Below are 18,337 nucleotides of genomic sequence, written 5' to 3'. Positions count from 1 at the left end.
TCCGTGACCTGGCTGCAAGAAAGCTCAAAAACAGATTTCCTTTTGATGTTTATTTCTATTTTGATAACGTTTTGTATACATGCTTTTTATTTTAAGCCACCAGAAGTTGTTTTCAAGGTGCATGCTTCATTTGACTTGACCTGGATTGGACAGGAGTCAACAAATCAGGAGAAAAGGGAAAGATTAGGGATGCTGACATTTCCTAGGGGACTCAGTGACGTGGGCCCACTAGACGGAGGGGACACGCTCCCTGACCCCGCCGGCAGGGCACTGGACAGTGAGTATGGGGTTCTGAAGACACGTTAGTCCCCTGAAAAAAAGTCTCGAGGCTCTAATCGAATCACTGCAGTAGCGATCAGTGCGCGACTCCCCCACCCTGCCAAGAAAACTTCCAGCTTGGGGAAAAAGAGGAGTGGCGGGGGGGGGGGGCTCTCAGAGATCCTGGGGAGGGGCCAGAATTCATCGGGCCACAGGGGCCACATTGGTCCCTCCTCTTCCCCTATACCCGGGCATTCGAGCCCTGAGACCAGTACTCAAGAGTGATCCAGGCCTTACAGCTCTCCGACAGCGGCCTCGGGTAAGTTCCCCGAACCAGAACAGCCCGCTTAAGCGACAGGGATGAGAGCGCTCTACCACGTGGCGCTAAGACCCCGGAGTTACTGCACAGGCAGCACTTAGCACAATGCCCGGCACCCACTGCGGCCTCATGGAGGCTGGCCTAGGGGAGTGGGGGGCAGATGGGCCTCTGATAGGCCGCCAGCATCCCCGGAGACTGTCCCCGCTGAACCCCGCCCCCCCCCCCCGCCGCTGAACACCCTCCCGACCCCGCCGACCCCCCCCTCGCCCCCACAGACCGCCCCGAACCCCGCCGACCGCCTCCGCGGCGCGCCCACCCTGACCCGGGCCTCGCCGAGGGGCCTCCGCGCCGCCCCGCCCGGCCAGGGTCAGCAGGACGCCCCGGCTCGGGACTGGGACGCCCGCGGGCCACACTCGGGGCCCTGACGGCCCGCTCTCGGCGTCGGCTCCTCTCCCACAGCCCCCCCGCCCCCCGTCCCCGGCCGCCACGCGGGTCCCGCAGCCCACAGCCAGGCGAGCCCCGACCGCCGAGCCGCAGGGCTCCCCCGGGACGGCCGAGGACGCGCAGCCGGAGCCCCGCGGGGCGCAGCCCCCTGCCTCGAACACGCGGCCCCTCTCGGCAGCGCGGAACCCGGCGGCTCCGGGACCCGCAGGGAGGCCCGCGCGGGACCGGAAGCCCGCAGCCGCACTTCCGGCGGGGGCGCGGGGGCGAGCGGGTGGCCACCGGCCCCTCCCCCCCCCCCCCCCCCCCGTCGCCCGCGGGCGTCACTTCCGGGCGCGGCGCGGTGAGCGCGGGCGGCACGGCGTGTGGGACGGGTCGGCGGGAGCGCGGTCCCCTGCTCGAGCCCGGGAGCGGCGCTGGTCCTCGCCCGCCGCCTGCCCGTGTGCGTCTGCGGGCGGCGCCCCGGCTCCAGGGGAAGCCGGTGGCCGCGCGGACCCTCACCTGCCAGGGCGCGTGCGCGCGGCCGTCGGCGCGCCGCGGGGACGCGGTCTGATTCACTTATCCGTTCGAACGCAGAAGTGCCCCGGAGGAGACCCCGCCATGGAAGGCAAACCTCTGCTGATGTCCCGACAGAGGACGGAAGTGGTGTGCGGGGTCCCCACCCAGGTGGTGTGCACGGCCTTCAGCAGTCACATCCTGGTGCTGGTGACCCAGTTCGGGAAGATGGGCACCCTGGTCTCCCTGGAACCCAGCGACGTGGCCGGTGACATCGGCAAGCCGGTGCTCACCACTAGAGTCCTTCTGGGGCAGGACGAGGTATAGTGGCCGGGAAGGGGTCCCCACGCTGGGCGCGGGGGGTGGGGGAGCAAGGACCGCGTCTGGGGCTCCGTTTGGCCAGTAGGCAAGTCCCCCTTGCCCCCCTTCCCCCCAGCAGCGACAGCCTTTCCTGGTGCCCGTGCTTGGTGGCTGCCTTTCCCAGCCCGTCGGGACTTTATCCAGCAGACAAGCAGAGACACTGATTTTGTAGTGCGGGTGCCTCGCCTTCATCTTGACCCTGTCACCGCGGCCTGGAGGAGCGAGTGGCTGTCCCTGTTCGGTCTGAAAGATGGCCTGGCAGATTGGACAGACCCCCGCCCCCTAGCCCGGCAGACTCGTCTTTTGGGAGTCCTAGATTAGAGACAGCCAGCAGGGACCCGGGCATCAGAAGGCACCGAGAAAATAAGTATAATGGTGCGTGTTTAGCATTTTGTGTAGGACCGGAATGTTCTGGAGCCTCCTTGAACCCTGAACTGCTGCCGCATCACACTTACCGGGTGGGGGTCCGAGGCTGGTGCAGAAGCCAGGTGGGATCCTACGGGAAAAGAGACTCGCGGTTCAGATGGTTTCTGTCGTTCCTTCACCAGCCTCTCATCCACGTCTTTGCAAAGAACCTGGTGACGTTTGTGTCTCAAGAAGCGGGAAACAGAGCGGTGCTCCTGGCCATGGCCATGAAGGACAGGAGTGTGGAGGGGCTGAAGGCCCTGAAGGAGGTGATCCAGGCCTGCCAGGTGTGGTGACCACGCCCGCTCCTCGGCGCGGCCAAAGGGAGACCCCGACACCCTCTCGATTCGAAGGCCCTCCCCTGGCCGGTCCGCAGGAGGAACTGTCTGGCCTGGGTCCCCGGAGCCGGAAGAAATACGCACACCTCAGGCGTACTCTTGGTTGGTTGGGTCACTGAGTTACCCGCGGTCCGGTGGGAGCACAGCCGTGCAATGTGTCTTGGGGGGCTTGTGAATGGTTCTCAGCAGGGTCCGGGTAGTGGCATTTATTTGAGAGGCCAAAGAGGAGTCATCAGGTAAGAGTCCTGGTCCTCCACACGCGGGGTCAACTGTTGGAGGACGGCTGTTTCTAATAAAAATAAACGCGTACCCTAAGTGACTTCACCATCCTTCTTAGCAGGACTGAGAAGTTTCAGTCACATGGCGCGAGTTCGGTTCCGGGTGCGCCCGGCGGGAGGAAGCCTCGTGTGGCAGGAAACACAGTGTACTTCACGCTCTGCACACGCTCACCCAACTCCTCTTCCTCTGACTTCGCCGAGCGCGTTCGCGTTGCTGGGCAGCCGTTAACTTCCCTTCCGTGAACACTCCCCACGGTCCTGCTGGGCGGCAGTCGCTGCGAGGGTGTGGGGCACAGACCCCAGCCTCAGGAGCCGGGGAGCTGTTCATGTCGCCCCGCGGGCCTGGGGCCAGCCATGGTAGGGCTGTGGGCCCGCTGAGCGCCCAGGGAGGGAATCCTGAATGCTGGGAAAAGGGCGCGCAAAGGCCAGGAAACAGAAGTCCGGCGTGGGACGGCACGGCTGAGCCCGGGCCCCAGGGCGTTGGGGCTGGAAGAGCCCGAGGGTGGGGAGGGGGCCGATGGCAGGGGCCTCTGGTGCTGAATGCTGAGGCCTCTGAGGCCTCGGGCCTTGAGTCAGGCGGGTTTGCCTTTTGGAAATCATCCCAGGAAACACCTCCACAGGCGGGCGGAGCTACGGGGTTGGGCCTTTGTGCGGCTGGGCCTCCGGGAGGGCAGCTTGGGACCCGCGGGGCTCCCCTCGTCCCCCTCCGGCCACAAGGGCACGTCACTGGCCACACCAGAAGCTGGCAGGCTAGATGTTCTACCACGTGAGTCTGTCCCACAAGCTAGAAGCCCGCGGGAGAGCGAGCGGGGGCTCAGGATCTGCAGGCAGAAACCAGCGGGGATCCCCGTGCGCCCAGGATGGCCTTCTGGGCTGGGGGGGGCGGTTCTGAAACAGAGAGTCTTAACCTGAGAAACCCTCCAGGGCGGGCAGTGGAAAGACGGGGCCGAAGCCTCCGGACCAGCGTGAGCTTGCCGAGGGTGGGGCAGAGGGAAACCTCGAGGGCTCTTTTCCTCGGCAGACGCTGCCCGTGCTGGGCACAGACTGGCCGAGGGAATCCAACCAGACTTCCTGGAGGCGGCACCGACTCCTAAACAGGGAAGGCGCTTCACTCACCTGCTGCTACTGGGAGCCTGAGTGACCAAGGTCCCGCCGCCCCCTCCTGGTGCCTGCACCTGTCAGGGACACGGGGGGGAACTGAGGCAGGCCCATCCCTGGGAGACACGGGACTCCTTTGTGGCCGGCTTCGCCCCCCCTCCTGGTCTCGGGCAGCCGTGTCCCCAGCCTGACCGCTCCCACCCTTCCTGCTCTCACACTGGCCTTCCCCGGTAAGATCCTGCACACCAAACCGCACTTGGTGGGCCGCTTGGGGGACCGGGACCGGCACAGGTTCTAAGGACACAGGAGCCGACCGGAGAAGGGAAGGGATCTCCACACATACGAGGACCCCCAAGGTGACTCGTGTGTCCTGACGGGTGGGCAGTAATGTCATGGCCAGAGCGAGGAAGCCCGGGGGGCGGGCACGGGAGACCTTAGGTGGGAGGGGAGGAGCTGGCCCCCGGAGAGGCAGCCCCCCCAGAGCAGGAGCAGAGGCCTGGTGTCCTCAGGTCAACACTTCGGACCAGCGTCTGCCCTGTGCAGTCATGACTTCTCCCGTGTAACAAGCAGGGGACCTGAGGCTTGGGTAGGGTCCCGTCTGAGCCTGGGTTTCGCATCCGCAGCCTCTGGCTTTCTGTTTGGTCCCTAAATGCACAGCAACTAGGACTCACACGCGTGCTGCTTGGCACCGTGGCCAGGCTCTGGGGCCCACCCTTCTCGGCCCTCACTCAGACTGGAGGGAGGTGGCCACCCTGGTCACCCACGTGTGCCAGAGGGGGAAACCGAGGCGGAGTCACGTGGCCGCCCTGAGAAGAGGCAGGGGCGCGCTGGCGGACGCGGGCTGGGGACACGGGGCGGTGCCGGCCCTCGGCCGCCCACCTGGACGGTGGACGTGTAATGGAAACCAGGCCCCCAGCACCTTCCTCAAGTCATCGACAGCGGCCCGAAGCTCGTAAAACACAGACCGACACTCGAGGCTCCCGGCCCGGAAGCCGCCCTGCCGCGCAAACGCAGGCACGGGACTCTGCCCTTTGCCGTGGCCGCGCCCTCCCGGCTGCGACGATTCTGGGGGAGAGGGACGCACTCGACAGAGACCGCGAAGCCTCGGTTTCCGCAGGCGGGGCTGTGTGCTCCGCGGACGTGGACACGGGTGGCGCTTAGCCAGCGGTCAGACTGCAGTTCGGCCTTGCAGTGATTTGTGGCCCAGCGTGAATCATGATCTTTGTTTCGGGCCAGTTTGCCAGCCCCTGCAGCCCAGACTGCCAGACGAGGCTCCTTTGTCAAGGCCGTGCCCTTGGTCGACAGGGCGCGATCTGGCCGGCCCAGCACCACTGAGCTGCACGTGGAGACCCCCGGGCCCCTCCCTCGCATGCCCCCCAGTTCCTTAGAGGACGTGGGGGCGTGGATCCAGCTCCGAGCCAAGGGCCGGCAGGTGCCCTTGGGGGTCAAGAGAAGCCAGGGAGGGCAGCCGCTGTCTGCTGTCACCCCGAGCTGCTTATCCGGGGCTTTGACAGAGCCCCAGTCCCCCCTAAACCAGGTAGGACAACTAACCGGGGGCATCAGACGCTGCTCGCGGGACCGGCTCTTCCGTTAACGCCCTGCAGTGAAGTTGGAAACCAGGAGGGGGGCACGCGGGTAAGTGGCCAAGACGATGCCCATGGATGAGTGAAATCCGAGGGCCCTGAGTGCCCAGGGGACGACGGCAGGGAGGCGCTCTGCGCCGCGGTCTGCTAGTGCACGTCCCAACAGGAAGCACGCAGACGCGGTCACGGGGGGTGAGGACTGGCTCGTGGGAAGCGAGGACGCATCAATCCCTGAGGTCTGTGACAGGATGGGAGGCCCCGAAGCCCCGGGGACAGGGTGCGGGGGGGGCGGGCTTTCGGGAGGAAGCCCAGGTCTGGGGACATTTTGATGGGGACCGTGTCTCCGTGGGCCCCAGGAAGCCCAGGCCAGAGGCCAGAGAGCCGGCGGCCGATAGTCTTAGGGGTCCACGTCTCTGGAGGAGGTGCGCTGGGACCCCTGCGCTGGGCTGCTCAGGGACAGGAGCCCACCCGTTGTGAAGGCAGGTGGGGACCCCGCGGGCCACCTCGGTTCCTGGGCCTTGCGATCTGGCGGGCCAAAGTAGGGAGGCAGCTGGAAGGAGGGGAGGGGGAGAGACACTGAGAGAAACAGAGGTCTCTGAGAAACCACAGGAAGTCCCAGGCCGCGCCGGCTCCCGGGCTGTGCAGGCCCCACGCTCAACCCGCACACGACCTGGGAGCACACGGACCCCTGAGCCCCCTTAGCAGCCGGGAAGACCAAGGCTCAGGGCTGTGCAGGTGAAGCCAGTGGGACAGGGGCCACAGCATCGCCCCATTTAACCCTCGCTGCACCAGAGGAGGTGGGCGTCAGACTCCCGCACACACAGACTAGCGATGCAGCCACGGGGGTCAGTGGTCCCGACGAGATCCACACCCAGATGGCAGGGACCCTGAGGCCAGCTTGTGGCCCCCGCTGGACGGTGGCAGGGCAGGGCAGAGGGTGTGGCCCCGGGGCGGCATCCCAGCAGGCAGGGCCGGTCCGGCAAGGTGGGCAGGCAGCAAGGAGGAGTTTTCTGGGTCCAGGGAAAGGCCAGGACTTCCCCAGAAGCAACAGCGTCTCAGACCGACCCTGGCTGCCGTGAGGAGGAACCGCGGAGGTCCGGAGGCCTCACCGTGGGGCTGGACATCCCGGCCACCCCTCCCTGGCCTGGGGCCCCGCCGCCGAGCTGCTCGAGGGGCCCGGCCGGACAGCCGAAGGAGCCGCCATGGAGGTGAGCTGTGAGCCCCAGTTCATGGGAGGGGTGAGGGGTCCAGGCCGGGGTCCCATTCACTCCAGTGGGGCAGGGGCTCTCAGAGAAAAACGCCCACCCCTTGAAATTCTGGGAGTCCCAGCGTCTGTGCCCCACTCCTTCTCCCCTCAAGAGGACAGGGCCAGGGCAGGCCCCAGGATGCCACCTCGTAGCCAGAAAGGGTCCTCAGGCCAGCACCCCACCCCAGCCCCGCATAGAGACGGAGGAGGGCCTCCAGGTACACACCCAGGACAGCCAGCTACCTCTGGGGCAACAGGCAGGTACAGGCAGGCCCTGGGCACACACGGCTTCTCTCTGGGGACGGAGGCGGCACAGAGGAGGGGGCCGCCCGGGAATGCGCAGGAAGGGAGGGAGGCCCCCAGATCCCACGCTGGGGTCCCCCGGGGCTGATTGGCCCAGATGACGAGAGAAGCCTACGCAGGCGACCTGGCTGGCAGGACAGCAGGACTGAGGCGGCCGTCTTGGGCTGTCTTGGGCTCCAGCGGCCTGTGGCCACCTCCAAGAGAAACAGGAGGCAGGGAGCCCGGGACACGCGGGGGCTCCAAACACAGAGGGAACCGAGGTTCAGAGAGAACCAGGGTCTGCCCAAGGTCACGGACACAGAGAGTGGCGCATCAGGGTCCCACCCCGGTGCGTCTGACCCAGGGCCCTGGCCCAGGTCAGGAGCCAGCATCCTGGAGCCTCCCTGCTCACCCAAGCATGTAAGGGGGCCCAGAATGAGCGAGAGAAAAAAGCTCGTGGCAAACCCTGTCTGCCACTCCCCGGGCGCCAGGCAGGGAGGGCCCCCGGGAGAGTCAGAGCACTCCGATGGGGCCGGCCTGGGGGGAGCGAGGTGTCTCGATGCCCCCACCGCCGTGCCCCAGCCCTGCCTCTGCCTGCCCAGGGGTGGGGGTGGGGGGCAGGGAAGGGGCTGCGAGCCTTCAGTGATGTCCCCAGGTGGCAGCCCGTCTGAGAAGGGGGCTGGCCTGGCAGGGCAGGTGAGGAAGGAGGTCCAGGGCCAGCAGGAAGGCCAAGGAGACACGGGCCGTGGGTCATCAGCGGTGAAGGGCAGGTGTGGGGATGAGGGCTCCCAGGTCTCAGCCGCCCCACAGCCCAGCCAGGACCTGCCGGGAGTCCAGGCACCTGGTCACCGTAGACAGGGGTCAGAGGCCCTGGCCGCCCGGATCTGGGCAGGCAGGTCCGTCCTGTGACGGGCTCGGTCAGCGTCCAGCCCCAGGCAGGGAAATCAGGCCGGGCCGGCCCGCCACCTCTCCTGAGTGTGCGTGGACCGTGACACCCGCGGCCAGGGGTGGGGCCACATTCAAACAGCCCCACGGGCAGCCAGGCGGCTGGGCCGAACCCCAGCCCCCACCCGGCTCCTTCCCCTGCCGCCCTCCCATGCCCCACCCACCCAGGCTCCTTCTCTCCAGGGAGAGCCCTGGGGCCGGACCCTTTCCCTGAACTGAGAGCAGGCCGAGGGGGGTTGTCCCAGGCCCCCAGTGACGGCAGGTGTATGACAGGCCGTACCCCAAGGAGCGGCGGGAGAACTCAGACTCGTCCGCACAGATGAGAAAGCAAAGGCCCAGGGGGGTGAAGGTCTCTGCTAAGGTGACCACCCAGGGCATGGGCAGAACAAGGCCCTGAGGGCCGGGGCTGCCCCCTGAGCGACAGGTCAGGACCCAGAGAAGGAGGGGAGGGGATGGCCCCACCTCGCAGGGTCCCAGTCTTCTAAAGGGCACGCATGGCTGGCGCTGGTAGGAAGGCCCCTGAGCACAGCCATTTCCCAGAGTGTGCAGGAGGCCCTGGAGTGGGGACCCCTGGAGGCCTTCCTGGAGGCAGTGGCTGAACAAGAAAACTTGAGGGCAGACCTGGCCTCCGCCGTCAGAGCAGGGGTGGCCTTGGGCAGAAGAGGATCCCGGATGCCTTGCCCCCACCTGCCGCTGTGCCCCACAGTGTTTCTGCCTTTGAGAAGGCGGCGCTTGGAAAGTCCCTCCGTCTGGGTCCAGGGTCCAGGCCTCGAGCCTCCTCAAAGCCAGGCCCTTCAGTGCCCTCCCAGAGGCCTGGGCCTGCTGACTCCAGCTAGGAAGTCCTTCTGACATCTAACCACAGTGCCCCTGCTGCATTCCCAGTCACTTCAGCAGCAGCCTGGGAAGGATGTAGGCCTGTTTCCCCGCCTGCAGCCCGAGTGGGTTCCCCAGGCCCCTGCCAGCGCCGTCCATGTCCCAGAAGCTGAGTCTTCTCCCTCGAGGGTCCCCAAGCTATTGTCACCAGGGGCAACGATGGGTGCTACCTCCAGAATTGCCCCATAAAGACGACAGCCACGTCCCCGGCCGGCAGCACCACCCTGCACACACCGATGGACGCTCCTGCGGGTCCCGGGGCACCGGCTGGGAGCTGGCATCGAGGGATCAGGGCACACCAGACTGCCCACCCCCCACGTCCGGGGATGGGCACGGCAGCCCCTGTGCAGGGGGTGGGGGGCAGCACAAAGCCAACAGGTGGACAGAAGTGGGATTTGAAGAGGGGACAGGACCGAGTGGGTGACATGCGAGCCTGCGGGACGAGGGGACGGCTGGGAGAAAGGTCGGTGTGGAAGGCTCCAGGCAGTGCTCAGAGGAGGCCCGCTGGGGATGATGCAGAGTGGGGGGCAGACTCAGGCAAGGCCTGTCCTCGGGGGGTTCCCCCGGGGCTGGTGTGTGCAGGGGTGGGGCTGCAGACACGCGGATGAACCTCTCTGAGCCCCCCACCCCCACATCTAAAAGGGAACGAAAGTTCCAACAATTCAGCCCTTGACCCCATCGCCCAGGTCTGCGGGGAGCGTTAGGTGGCACAGAGGACACGGACGGGGTGTCCCCATCACGGGCACAGAGCAGGCACTTGGTCCTGGTACCCACGGCCGCAGCATGAACACATCTGCGACCAGAGTATGGCCCCGACCCCGACGCCCCCTCCAGAGACACAGCAGAGACAGCCGTTCCCCAGAGGGCCTCTGGGCTCAGGGTTGAGCCCAGGGCAGCAGAAGCCAGGCCCCCCAGTGAGCCCAGTGACCTGTCTGTCCCCCTCCACCCCTCCACCCCTCCACCCTGGAGTGTTTCCAGCATACCTGTGGGGGACAGGGTGAGATTCTCACAACGCAAATTCACCCATCCTTGAAGCAAACCGTTTCACCGCATTTAGTGCAGCGGCCTGCCTACCTCGGTCCACAACTTTGTCATCGCCCCACACGGAAACCCGTGGCCCCACGCAGCCCACGCCCACCCCACCCACCGAGACCCCTCCTGGCCGCCTGGGGCCCAGGCAGGAGCCACCTGACCGGCTGGCACAGGCAGGTGAGGGCACCTGGCGGCCTGTAGGATCCTGGGAGCCAGCTGCCAGCGGCCAAGATAGAATGTCAACCGCGGGGGGAGGGGACAGGCCTCAGCTCCTCCCACTCCTGCTGGGCCCCTCCCTGCAGGCGGCAGCTCAGGTGGGCTACCCTGGAGAGGAGGCTGTGGCCGCCCCTCCCCAAGCCCGATAGGGCCTCCAGATAGCAGCCCTTCCCCACCCCCGTGGGGCTGCCACCAGGGCCACGTGGCCACACAAATGACCAGCCAGGCTTCCCTGGAGGCCGGGCCTCCCAGGGCCGGGCCTGAGCTTCCTGCCTGAGAGGTAGGCGCTGGGTCGCTACGGTGGGGCCGGAGGGAGGGGGAGAGGCCAGGGAAGGCCTGGGTGGGAGAGGGGGAGGTGCCCGGTGCCCCAGGTGGCCGGCAAGCAGCTAGAGAACTGGCATCCGGGGCCGGCGAGCGGGCTCGGGGCAGAGAATGGCCCCGCAGCAAAGCTGGCACCCCGACAGTCCGGCAGGTTCCGGGGAGCCGGTGGGTGCCGGGCCGAACTCCCCATTGGCTGCCGCGGGCAGTGCTGTCCGACTCCACCCCGGGCAGCCAGGGCAACGGGGGCTCCCCCACTTTCCCAGACACCTCCGGGCCCTAACGTGTGGGGTCCCCGCAAACCCGAGCAGTGGAGGCGGGCACCACCCCAGGGAAGGAGGGCGTCCCGGGCCCAGGCCTTGGAGCCGAGTTCCTGCGCACGGAGCTGCCCAGGGCTGCCCGGGGTCAGGGGAGCGGGCCAGCCGGTCAGACTCCGGCTCCGCCTGCAGCGACGGCTGCCCCCTCCCTGCCCCCGCTCCCTCCTCCCCGGGCTGCTCCGGGGCTGCTCCCAGCCGCCTGGGTGCACCTTTGCCCTCACTCCTCCCTGCATCCTCTCTCACCTCTGCAGATGACTAACGCCTCGGGGCTCCTGGGAACATGGCCACGGCCCAGCCCCGGGCCGGCTGTGCCCACCGTGCCCGCCGGGCCACAGATGGACCGCATGGGGAACAGCTCCCAGGGCGCCTCCCGGCTCTTCCTCACCACCGCGCTGGCCCGCGGCATCTCGGGGGTCTTTGTGTGGACCGCCCTGGTGCTCACCTGCCACCAGGTAAACCCTCCCCTCTGCGTCTCCGGGTCCCCGCTCTCCGTGGGACGTGGTCCTGGCTGGCCCTGCTGGCATCTGGGACCTCCAGCCATGAGCTTGGGGCAGACATCAGAGGCGGCAGCAGGCCAGGGCACAGGGGCAGGGGAGGGGGCCTTGTCCAGAACGTGGCGTGTGGGAGCCAGGGATGGGAGGTCTGTGCCAGGGACAGAGCTGGGCTGGGAGGACAGGGCGTCGGGGGGGCCGCCCCCTCAGATTCAGGGAAGCAGAGGAGCCCCCGGCCCCAGGCGGTGACAAACCCCGGCAGACGGGGCAGCCCCCCAGAGGGGGGATGGCCGCGCCCAGCAGCGAGGAAGAGCGGGCGCGGGCAGCAGGTCTTGGGCCTGAGCGCAGGGGCCGGGCAGTGGAGAACGGACATTCGGGGAGGCACCGGGGCGACAGCGAGGTGGGAGGCCAGGGAGCCGGCCGTCTGGGCAGAGGGCACTCAGGACGCAGAAGAGCGGAGTTTGGCTTTCAGCCTGGGGGGTGTGGGAGCCAGAGAAGGCGGTGGGGGGGGGGGTGTGAGGGGGGGCAGTGCCGAGAGCAGAGCTGGCCTGCAGGGGAGTGCAGCCGGCACTGGGGGAGGAAACAACTGGCGGGGGCTCCGGGCCAGCAGGCAGGGGGGTGGGTGGCCCAGAGGCCTCCAAGGCACGGAGGGGTGAGCAGACTCCCATCTCGATGAGAGCTGCCTGCTGTGTGGCCTCAAATCACAATACATGGCAGACACAAGGGTGTGATGGGGGCCAGTGGAGCACAGTGCAGCTGAGAGCGGCAGGGGCCATCAGGGAGGACAGCCTGGAGGAGGCAGTGTTTGCACCGCCCCTGGACAGGTAGACCGCACAGGCGGGTGGTGCCTACTCCTCGGTGGAGGAACGGTGTTGGGTCTTGGGGAGGCTGTGATTTATAGAGCAGAGAGCAGCAGAGTCCTGGGTCCGGGTGTCCGGGTCTCGGCTTCCCCGTCTGTGTAACCCTAACCTGCAGCGCTGGCGACTGTGTGTGTGTGTGTGTGTGTGTGTGTGCGCGCGCGCGCGCTTCTTGGGTCCCCACCGCCTAGACAGGGCAGTCAGGGACCCCCCCTCCCCACCATGGAACGCAGCTCCCGTCCCCGCCCACACTGCCAGGCCCCTGTAGCTCAAGGGCAGCTAGACTCTGCCCTTCCAGAGCCCAGAAGGACAGAGGGAGACTCAGCCTCTCGCTTTAAAGACGGGAAGGCAAGGCCGGAGAACACAGGGAGTACTTGCCAAGGCCACCCAGCCGGGCAGCGCCAGCACCGGGCAGAATCCCCATCTCCTACTGGCTGGTCATGCCGGGCCCCTCCCACTGCGCCAGCTGGGACTGAGGGACTGATAAGGAACCTGTCCCCCGCCCCCGCCACTCCCTGTGGGGTCCGCATGGGGCTCCACACACAGCCTCCCTGTCAACTGCCCTCTCTCCGCCTGGCACTGAACGGCACCTCCTCCAGGAAGCCTTCCAGAGGTGCTGTGGGACCACAGCCAGCCCTGTATACCCAGCTCCCTGGTGCATCTTCCTCGTGAAGACCCTGTCACTGGTTTTTCACGTCCTCACAGACGACGTGGAAAATCAGGAAAGGTTTATCGATAAACAGTGGTCACCTGTATCTTCCTACCGTCGCGGAAAGACAGGGATCTTTCCTTTTGGGTCTGCCCTGCGTTTCCAAGGCGTGCGGGGCCGTCCTTGGTTTGTCTTCTGGTGTTTACTCGGCACCTGCTGGAGCACGTCCCCGCGTGGGCATCTCGGGACGCCCCCTCCGCTGGCTGTGTGGGGCTCCTCTGGGGCAGCCTGGCCCCTCGGCCGCGTATCCGCTCCGAGGGACAAATCCCGGAAACGGGTCAGGGCACGAGCCCCGGCGACGGCCCGCCACGCTGAAATGCCAAACTGCCCGCCCAGGGGCCACGGACGGCCCCTCCCCCAGGGAAATTCTCCTTGGACGAGTGAACACACGAGTGCGTGCGTGCGTGCGTGCGTGCGTGCGCGTGTCCGCTAAGAAGGGGCTGCCGCGCCCGGCGAAGTCCTCGCTGCTGCCTCCCACCGCCCCTCTGGCCCGTCGCGCCCACGCCTCCCTGGCTCTGTCCGCCCAGATCTACCTGCACCTGCGCTCCTACACGGTCCCCAACGAGCAGCGCTACATCATTCGCCTGCTCTTCATCGTGCCCATCTACGCCTTCGACTCCTGGCTCAGCCTCCTCCTCCTGGGGGGCCACCAGCACTACATCTACTTCGCCTCGGTGCGTGACTGCTATGAAGGTGAGCGCCCCCTGGCTCCGGGGAGGGCCCGAGGGACGCAGAGCCGGTCCAGCCCAGTCCAGCCCTGCGAGAACCGGCCGCCTGACGCCTGACCCCTGAGGGTCAGGATTCGGGATGCGAGGGCGGGGTCCAGGCCCTGGGTGGGGCATCGCTGCCTCAGTGACCGCTGAGGGCTCCACCCGCCCCGGGGTCACCGGGGATGGCGTGGGCTCCCAAAGCTGAGTGAGGGTCCTGGGCGTGGGCACACAGGGGGTCAGAAAGCCCTCCAGCAGCCGGGCGTCCCCCGGGAGCCCAGGCTCACTGCCGCCCGCCCTGCCCTGCCCCTCTGCAGCCTTTGTCATTTACAGCTTCCTGAGCCTCTGTTTCCAGTACCTGGGGGGCGAGAGCGCCATCATGGCCGAGATTCGGGGGAAGCCCATCCGGTAAGCCTCTCGCCCCGGAGCCCACGGGGGTCCCTCCACGCCCAGGGCAGCAGGGCGGGTCTGGGGACGCGTCCCCCCGGAGCCCTGCTTCAGGGACTGGTCACCCCAGGTCAAGCTGCATCTACGGCACCTGCTGCCTCCAGGGCATGTCCTACTCCATCGGCTTCCTTCGCTTCTGCAAGCAGGTGAGTGGAGGTCTTGCCTGCCTCTGCCCTCCCCTCCCAGCCACCGCCCTGAGCGCCCCCACGCTCCCCTCCCCCACCCAGGCCACACTGCAGTTCTGCATCGTGAAGCCCATCATGGCCGCGGTCACCATCGTCCTGCAGGCGTTCGGCAAATACCACGACGGGGACTTCAAGTAAGGCCAGGCCGATGTGCCTGCGGGGAGGGGGCGGGCCCGGCCTGGTGGGGCACCGTGCTGGGCGGAGGCCGGCAGGGCCTGGGGGAGGGCTCAGCCCAGGGCCAAGTCCCCATACGAACAGACAGGCCTCGCCCTCCTCTCGGGAACCCGCCAGGGCAAGGCCATGGCAGGCAGACCCACGTGTGCCAAGGACCCCAGGACCTCGCAGCCTGCAGCCGGCCCACCCGGAGGAGAACGAGGTGGGGGGGGGGGGGGGTTAAGGCACTCAGGCGCGGGGCGCCGCCGGGGACCTCCCTGGTACCAGGAACCCTGTGCCAGGTCCACGCCCACGCCAGCCCATGCACACGCACAGGCACACACAGACCCAGCTTGCACGCATGTGTCCACACCCACGCCAGCCCGTGCACACACACGGACCCAGCTCACATGCTTATGCGCACACAACGCTGACATGTGCACGTGAACACACACCCACAGGTCACACCAACATGCACACGCATGTTCACATACACCCGCCCGTGTGTCCACGAGGTAGAGGCCCGCTCCCGCAGGCCGTGCCCAGGTGGACAGAGGAAGAGGGACACAGGGTTTCACAGGGAGAAAGGCTACCTCCTCACCACTGTGGGGGGCACCCCAGCTCCCTCGCTGTTGCCCTTGGGTACCGTCCGCCCGCCACGCAGGGAAGGTCCGGGTCTGGGTCACTGTCGGTGCCCAGGCTGGAGCGCACGGGCCAGTGATTCGGCCGAGACAGTGGGGAGGGCACGGGCAGGGTCCTGCCCTGACCCCCGACCCCTGCTCTGGCCCCAGCATCCACAGCGGCTACCTCTACATCACCCTGGTCTACAACGTCTCTGTCAGCCTGGCCCTCTACGCCCTGTTCCTTTTCTACTTGGCCACCAAGGAGCTCCTGCAGCCCTTCGAGCCTGTCCTCAAGTTCTTCACCATCAAGGCCGTCATCTTCCTCTCTTTCTGGCAGGGTGGGTGGGCTGGCAGGGACTGGAGCCCAGAGCCTGTCCCAACCCCATCTCTGCCCCGGTTCCCCGGGTGCCCTTAGGCCTGGCCTCAGTCTCTCTGGTTGTAGCACAGGTCAGTACTACCGCTCCCTCAGCCAGAAGCCACACAGCCCCTGGCACAGGGGAAATATCGAGTCCCTGTCCAGTAGGTCTGGCCTGTGGTGGATGGAACGGACAGGCAGAGGCCCTGGGCCAGGCTGGGGACACCCCCAGACCCCACCCTGCAGAGGCAGGGGTGGGGGGTAAGTGTCAGGCGGGCCCCGGCTCTGGGACCAGGGAGGTCAGGGCAGACGCTTGGGGAGCGCCCAGATGGCCACCATGCTGAGAACTTGGCTTTGGAGGCATCCCTCCCCGTGAATGTCAGCTACCCCAACCCCCACCGTGGGACAGGACCACACGGATGGGACGTCCCAGGGCCTGACCCTCGTCCCCTCTGCAGATCCCGCTGAGCTCACAAGGCCCGTGTAGGGCGGGTGCCTGAGCGGCTGTCACCACCCCCCAGGGATGCTGCTGGCCATCCTGGAGAAGTGTGGGGTCATTCCTGAGGCCCAGGTCATCGACGGGAGCAAGGTAGGGGCTGGCACGCTGGCCGCGGGCTACCAGAACTTCATCATCTGCATCGAGATGCTGTTTGCCTCCATCGCCCTGCGCTACGCCTTCACCGTCCAGGTCTACGCGGAGAAGGAGAGCTCGCCAGGTACGCGGGCCCCACGGGGGGTGGGAGTGTGCCAAGGGCCTGCGGACGGGCCCCGACAGCCCCTCCTGCCTCTGGCCGCACCACATCTCTGTCCCGCCCTCCTGCACGGTCCCAGGGGATGTCAGCCACACGGACAGGGAGACAGCCCCATCGGAGGCTAGACGGGTGCGGCGTCTGCTTCTGGCCCAGGGGCAGCGAGGTGCACGGCTCCGAGCTCGGGGTGAAATGGCTGGACTGGACGTCTGGGCCCCAGGGCCCCGGGCATCCCTAGCGAACGACGCTCAGCGGCAGAGATGGCCTGCGGCCGCTCCAGCAACCTAAAGTGACAAGTGTGAAAGGCTCACTGTAGGCCGGAGGGAAGACAGGAGCCAGCCTGGGCGGCTTCCCCCTGTGGCCCCTGGGGAGTCCCGGCTGGGACAGTCCCAGGGTAGAGGAGCCAGGCTGGGATTCAGAGGTCCTGAAGTGCCCCCTACTGGCCGAGCCCGGGGCCTGGGGATGCCAGACCCCAGCCCTGGGCAGCCCCGAGGCCGGTGGGGGCAGGGCCGTGTCCCCAGGGCCCAGGCCCCCGATGGGGGCGGCAGGGGGGGTGGGGGGGAACAGGTTCAGGGCGCCCTGGCCCCACCCACGTGCTGTCTGCCCCCAGCCCCCGAGGCACCCATGCACAGCATCTCCAGCGGCCTCAAGGAGACCATGAGCCCACAGGACATCGTGCAGGACGCCGTCCACAACTTCTCACCCGCCTATCAGCACTACACCCAGCAGGCCACTCACGAGGCCCCGAGCCCTGGTGCCCACCCCAGTGTGGCCGGAGGCTCTGGCGGCCTCAGGAAGAGTCGCAACGTGGAGAAGAGAATGCTGATCCCCGCAGAGGACCTGTAGGAGGGCCACGGGGACACCGGCCACCTGCCTGGACCAGGCTGCCCAGGCCTCTGGGAAAGCACAGGGCCCCTCACCCTCTTGCCAAAGGTGAAGCCCCTCCTGGGAGCCCTGGTGCCAGGCCGGTGGCACCACTTCCCAGCCTTCCTCCCGCCAGCAGGCCTGTGGCCCCAGGAGAGGGCGCCTGAGTTTATCTGACGAACCGGGAACCCACCGGGCTCACCTGGCCGTCATGGGGCTGTCGTGAGGCAGGCACCAGCAGGGCAGGGGCGGATGGACGGACCTCACTCTGGGCCCTGGGAGAGCGAGGCAGCCCCGGCCTGAGGACACCGGAGCTGTAGGCGCTACGGGCCGGTGGGGGCAGGGGACTGGGCTGGGCAGAGCTGCTTTGCACCCCCTCCAGCCCTGGGGACTCCTGAAAAGCCCCCACCCGGGGAAGGCGTGCCTGATGAGGCTCTGGGAGGTGCCCAGGGCCACCTGCACAGAACCTTCACCCTGGGCAGCCCGTGAAGCGTGTGGGGCTCCTGGGGGCATCACCTATTTATACATAAACAGCCTGCGTTTTCTAGTGACTCCCGTGGCCTCTGTTCCTGCAGGGTCGGCGCCCGGTGGGTGGTCACGGGAGCCCCACTGTGCTAAGTCTGGGTGTCGGGGCAAGTGTCCCGGGCAACGCTCAGAGCAGGGCAAAGAGCTCACGCGTGGACGGAGCGCCCTGCCCTGTGGCCCCGAGAGACCCAGGGTCATGCTCACCTTCCTCCATAAGATGGGCCTCCTGCCAGCCCGCCCTCGGTGGGTGGATGAAGGCCACGGACGCAAGCCCGGAGAGGGCACAGGGCACAGACGGGTCACACCCGGAGCCTGCCTTCCCTCGTCCTTCTCTCTTCCCGTGTGCCAGGCCAGCACCCCGAGAGACACAGGCCCTGCCATCCAGAAGCTGTGACATGCCCGAGCGGCCTGGGAAACATGAAAGAGGGGCCAGAAGCAGCCAGTGGGGTAGGGAGGCCTCCGGGAAGGCCTGTGTCTGGGAGGGGGCGTGGGCAGGGGCCGGCGGATGTGGGGAGCCAGGGCCGCAGGCCGGGCAAGAGCGGCCTGGTGGGCGCCACTCAGTGACAACCTCCCGACCCATCACCGGGGTAAGAGGGAAAGGCGCTGAGGGTCCAGAGACCCCGCAGGGCAGGAGTCAACTACCAGCATGGGCTCACCCCGCGGCCTCCTTGCTCCCTAGGCCTGGAGACACGGGACTCAAGGCCACAGCCTCTCCAAGGGCCCGGATGGGCTGCCCGGCAAGATAGGCCAGGCTGCCTCCCCAAGCGAGGCCCCCACCCGCCTTATCATGCCCTCTGCAGTTGGCGGACCAGAGTCCGCCCAGCTCGGGCCCCACAGGCTGCAGTCAGCAGGTTTGGGGACAGGCGTG

General features: G+C 67.3%; 2 protein-coding genes across 4 annotated transcripts; both read left to right on the top strand.

Moving 5' to 3' along the window:
- Positions 1–500: 500 nt before the first annotated feature.
- PSMG3 (proteasome assembly chaperone 3) lies at positions 501–2,935 on the top strand. 2 transcript variants are annotated; one of them, XM_043559537.1, is made up of 3 exons: positions 501–577; positions 1,595–1,834; positions 2,422–2,935. In XM_043559537.1, exons 2-3 carry the CDS (start codon positions 1,619–1,621, stop codon positions 2,572–2,574), a joined length of 369 nt encoding a protein of 122 aa, XP_043415472.1. In that variant the 5' UTR covers positions 501–577; positions 1,595–1,618; the 3' UTR covers positions 2,575–2,935. The 2 variants fall into 2 exon arrangements, with proteins under 2 accessions (XP_043415472.1, XP_043415471.1); XM_043559536.1 differs by lacking the exon at positions 501–577 and adding an exon at positions 1,267–1,361.
- Positions 2,936–3,059: 124 nt separating this feature from the next.
- TMEM184A (transmembrane protein 184A) lies at positions 3,060–17,495 on the top strand. Of its 2 annotated transcripts, none has more exons than XM_043559534.1 (9): positions 3,060–6,783; positions 11,056–11,256; positions 13,389–13,554; positions 13,886–13,976; positions 14,086–14,161; positions 14,243–14,334; positions 15,145–15,314; positions 15,853–16,047; positions 16,691–17,495. In XM_043559534.1, the coding sequence occupies exons 1-9, from the start codon at positions 6,778–6,780 to the stop codon at positions 16,924–16,926; spliced, it is 1,233 nt and encodes a 410-aa protein (XP_043415469.1). In that variant the 5' UTR covers positions 3,060–6,777; the 3' UTR covers positions 16,927–17,495. The 2 variants fall into 2 exon arrangements, with proteins under 2 accessions (XP_043415469.1, XP_043415470.1); XM_043559535.1 differs by lacking the exon at positions 3,060–6,783 and adding an exon at positions 8,185–10,449.
- Positions 17,496–18,337: the final 842 nt, after the last annotated feature.

This window comes from Prionailurus bengalensis, chromosome E3 (assembly GCF_016509475.1).
Source record: "Prionailurus bengalensis isolate Pbe53 chromosome E3, Fcat_Pben_1.1_paternal_pri, whole genome shotgun sequence".
NCBI lineage: Eukaryota > Metazoa > Chordata > Mammalia > Carnivora > Felidae > Prionailurus > Prionailurus bengalensis.
The sequence above is the reverse complement of the archived record's forward strand: the minus strand, read 5'-3'. Positions and strand labels throughout refer to the sequence as shown.

Excerpts from the sequence above, each read along its gene's own strand:
- PSMG3 (XM_043559537.1), top strand. The coding sequence starts at position 1,619 with ATGGAAGGCAAACCTCTGCTGATGTCCCGACAGAGGACGGAAGTGGTG. Across the intron at positions 1,835-2,421 it reads TCCTTCTGGGGCAGGACGAG|CCTCTCATCCACGTCTTTGC; the intron begins GTATAGTGGCCG and ends TTCCTTCACCAG.
- TMEM184A (XM_043559534.1), top strand. Across the intron at positions 13,555-13,885 it reads GGTGCGTGACTGCTATGAAG|CCTTTGTCATTTACAGCTTC; the intron begins GTGAGCGCCCCC and ends GCCCCTCTGCAG. Across the intron at positions 15,315-15,852 it reads CTTCCTCTCTTTCTGGCAGG|GGATGCTGCTGGCCATCCTG; the intron begins GTGGGTGGGCTG and ends ACCACCCCCCAG.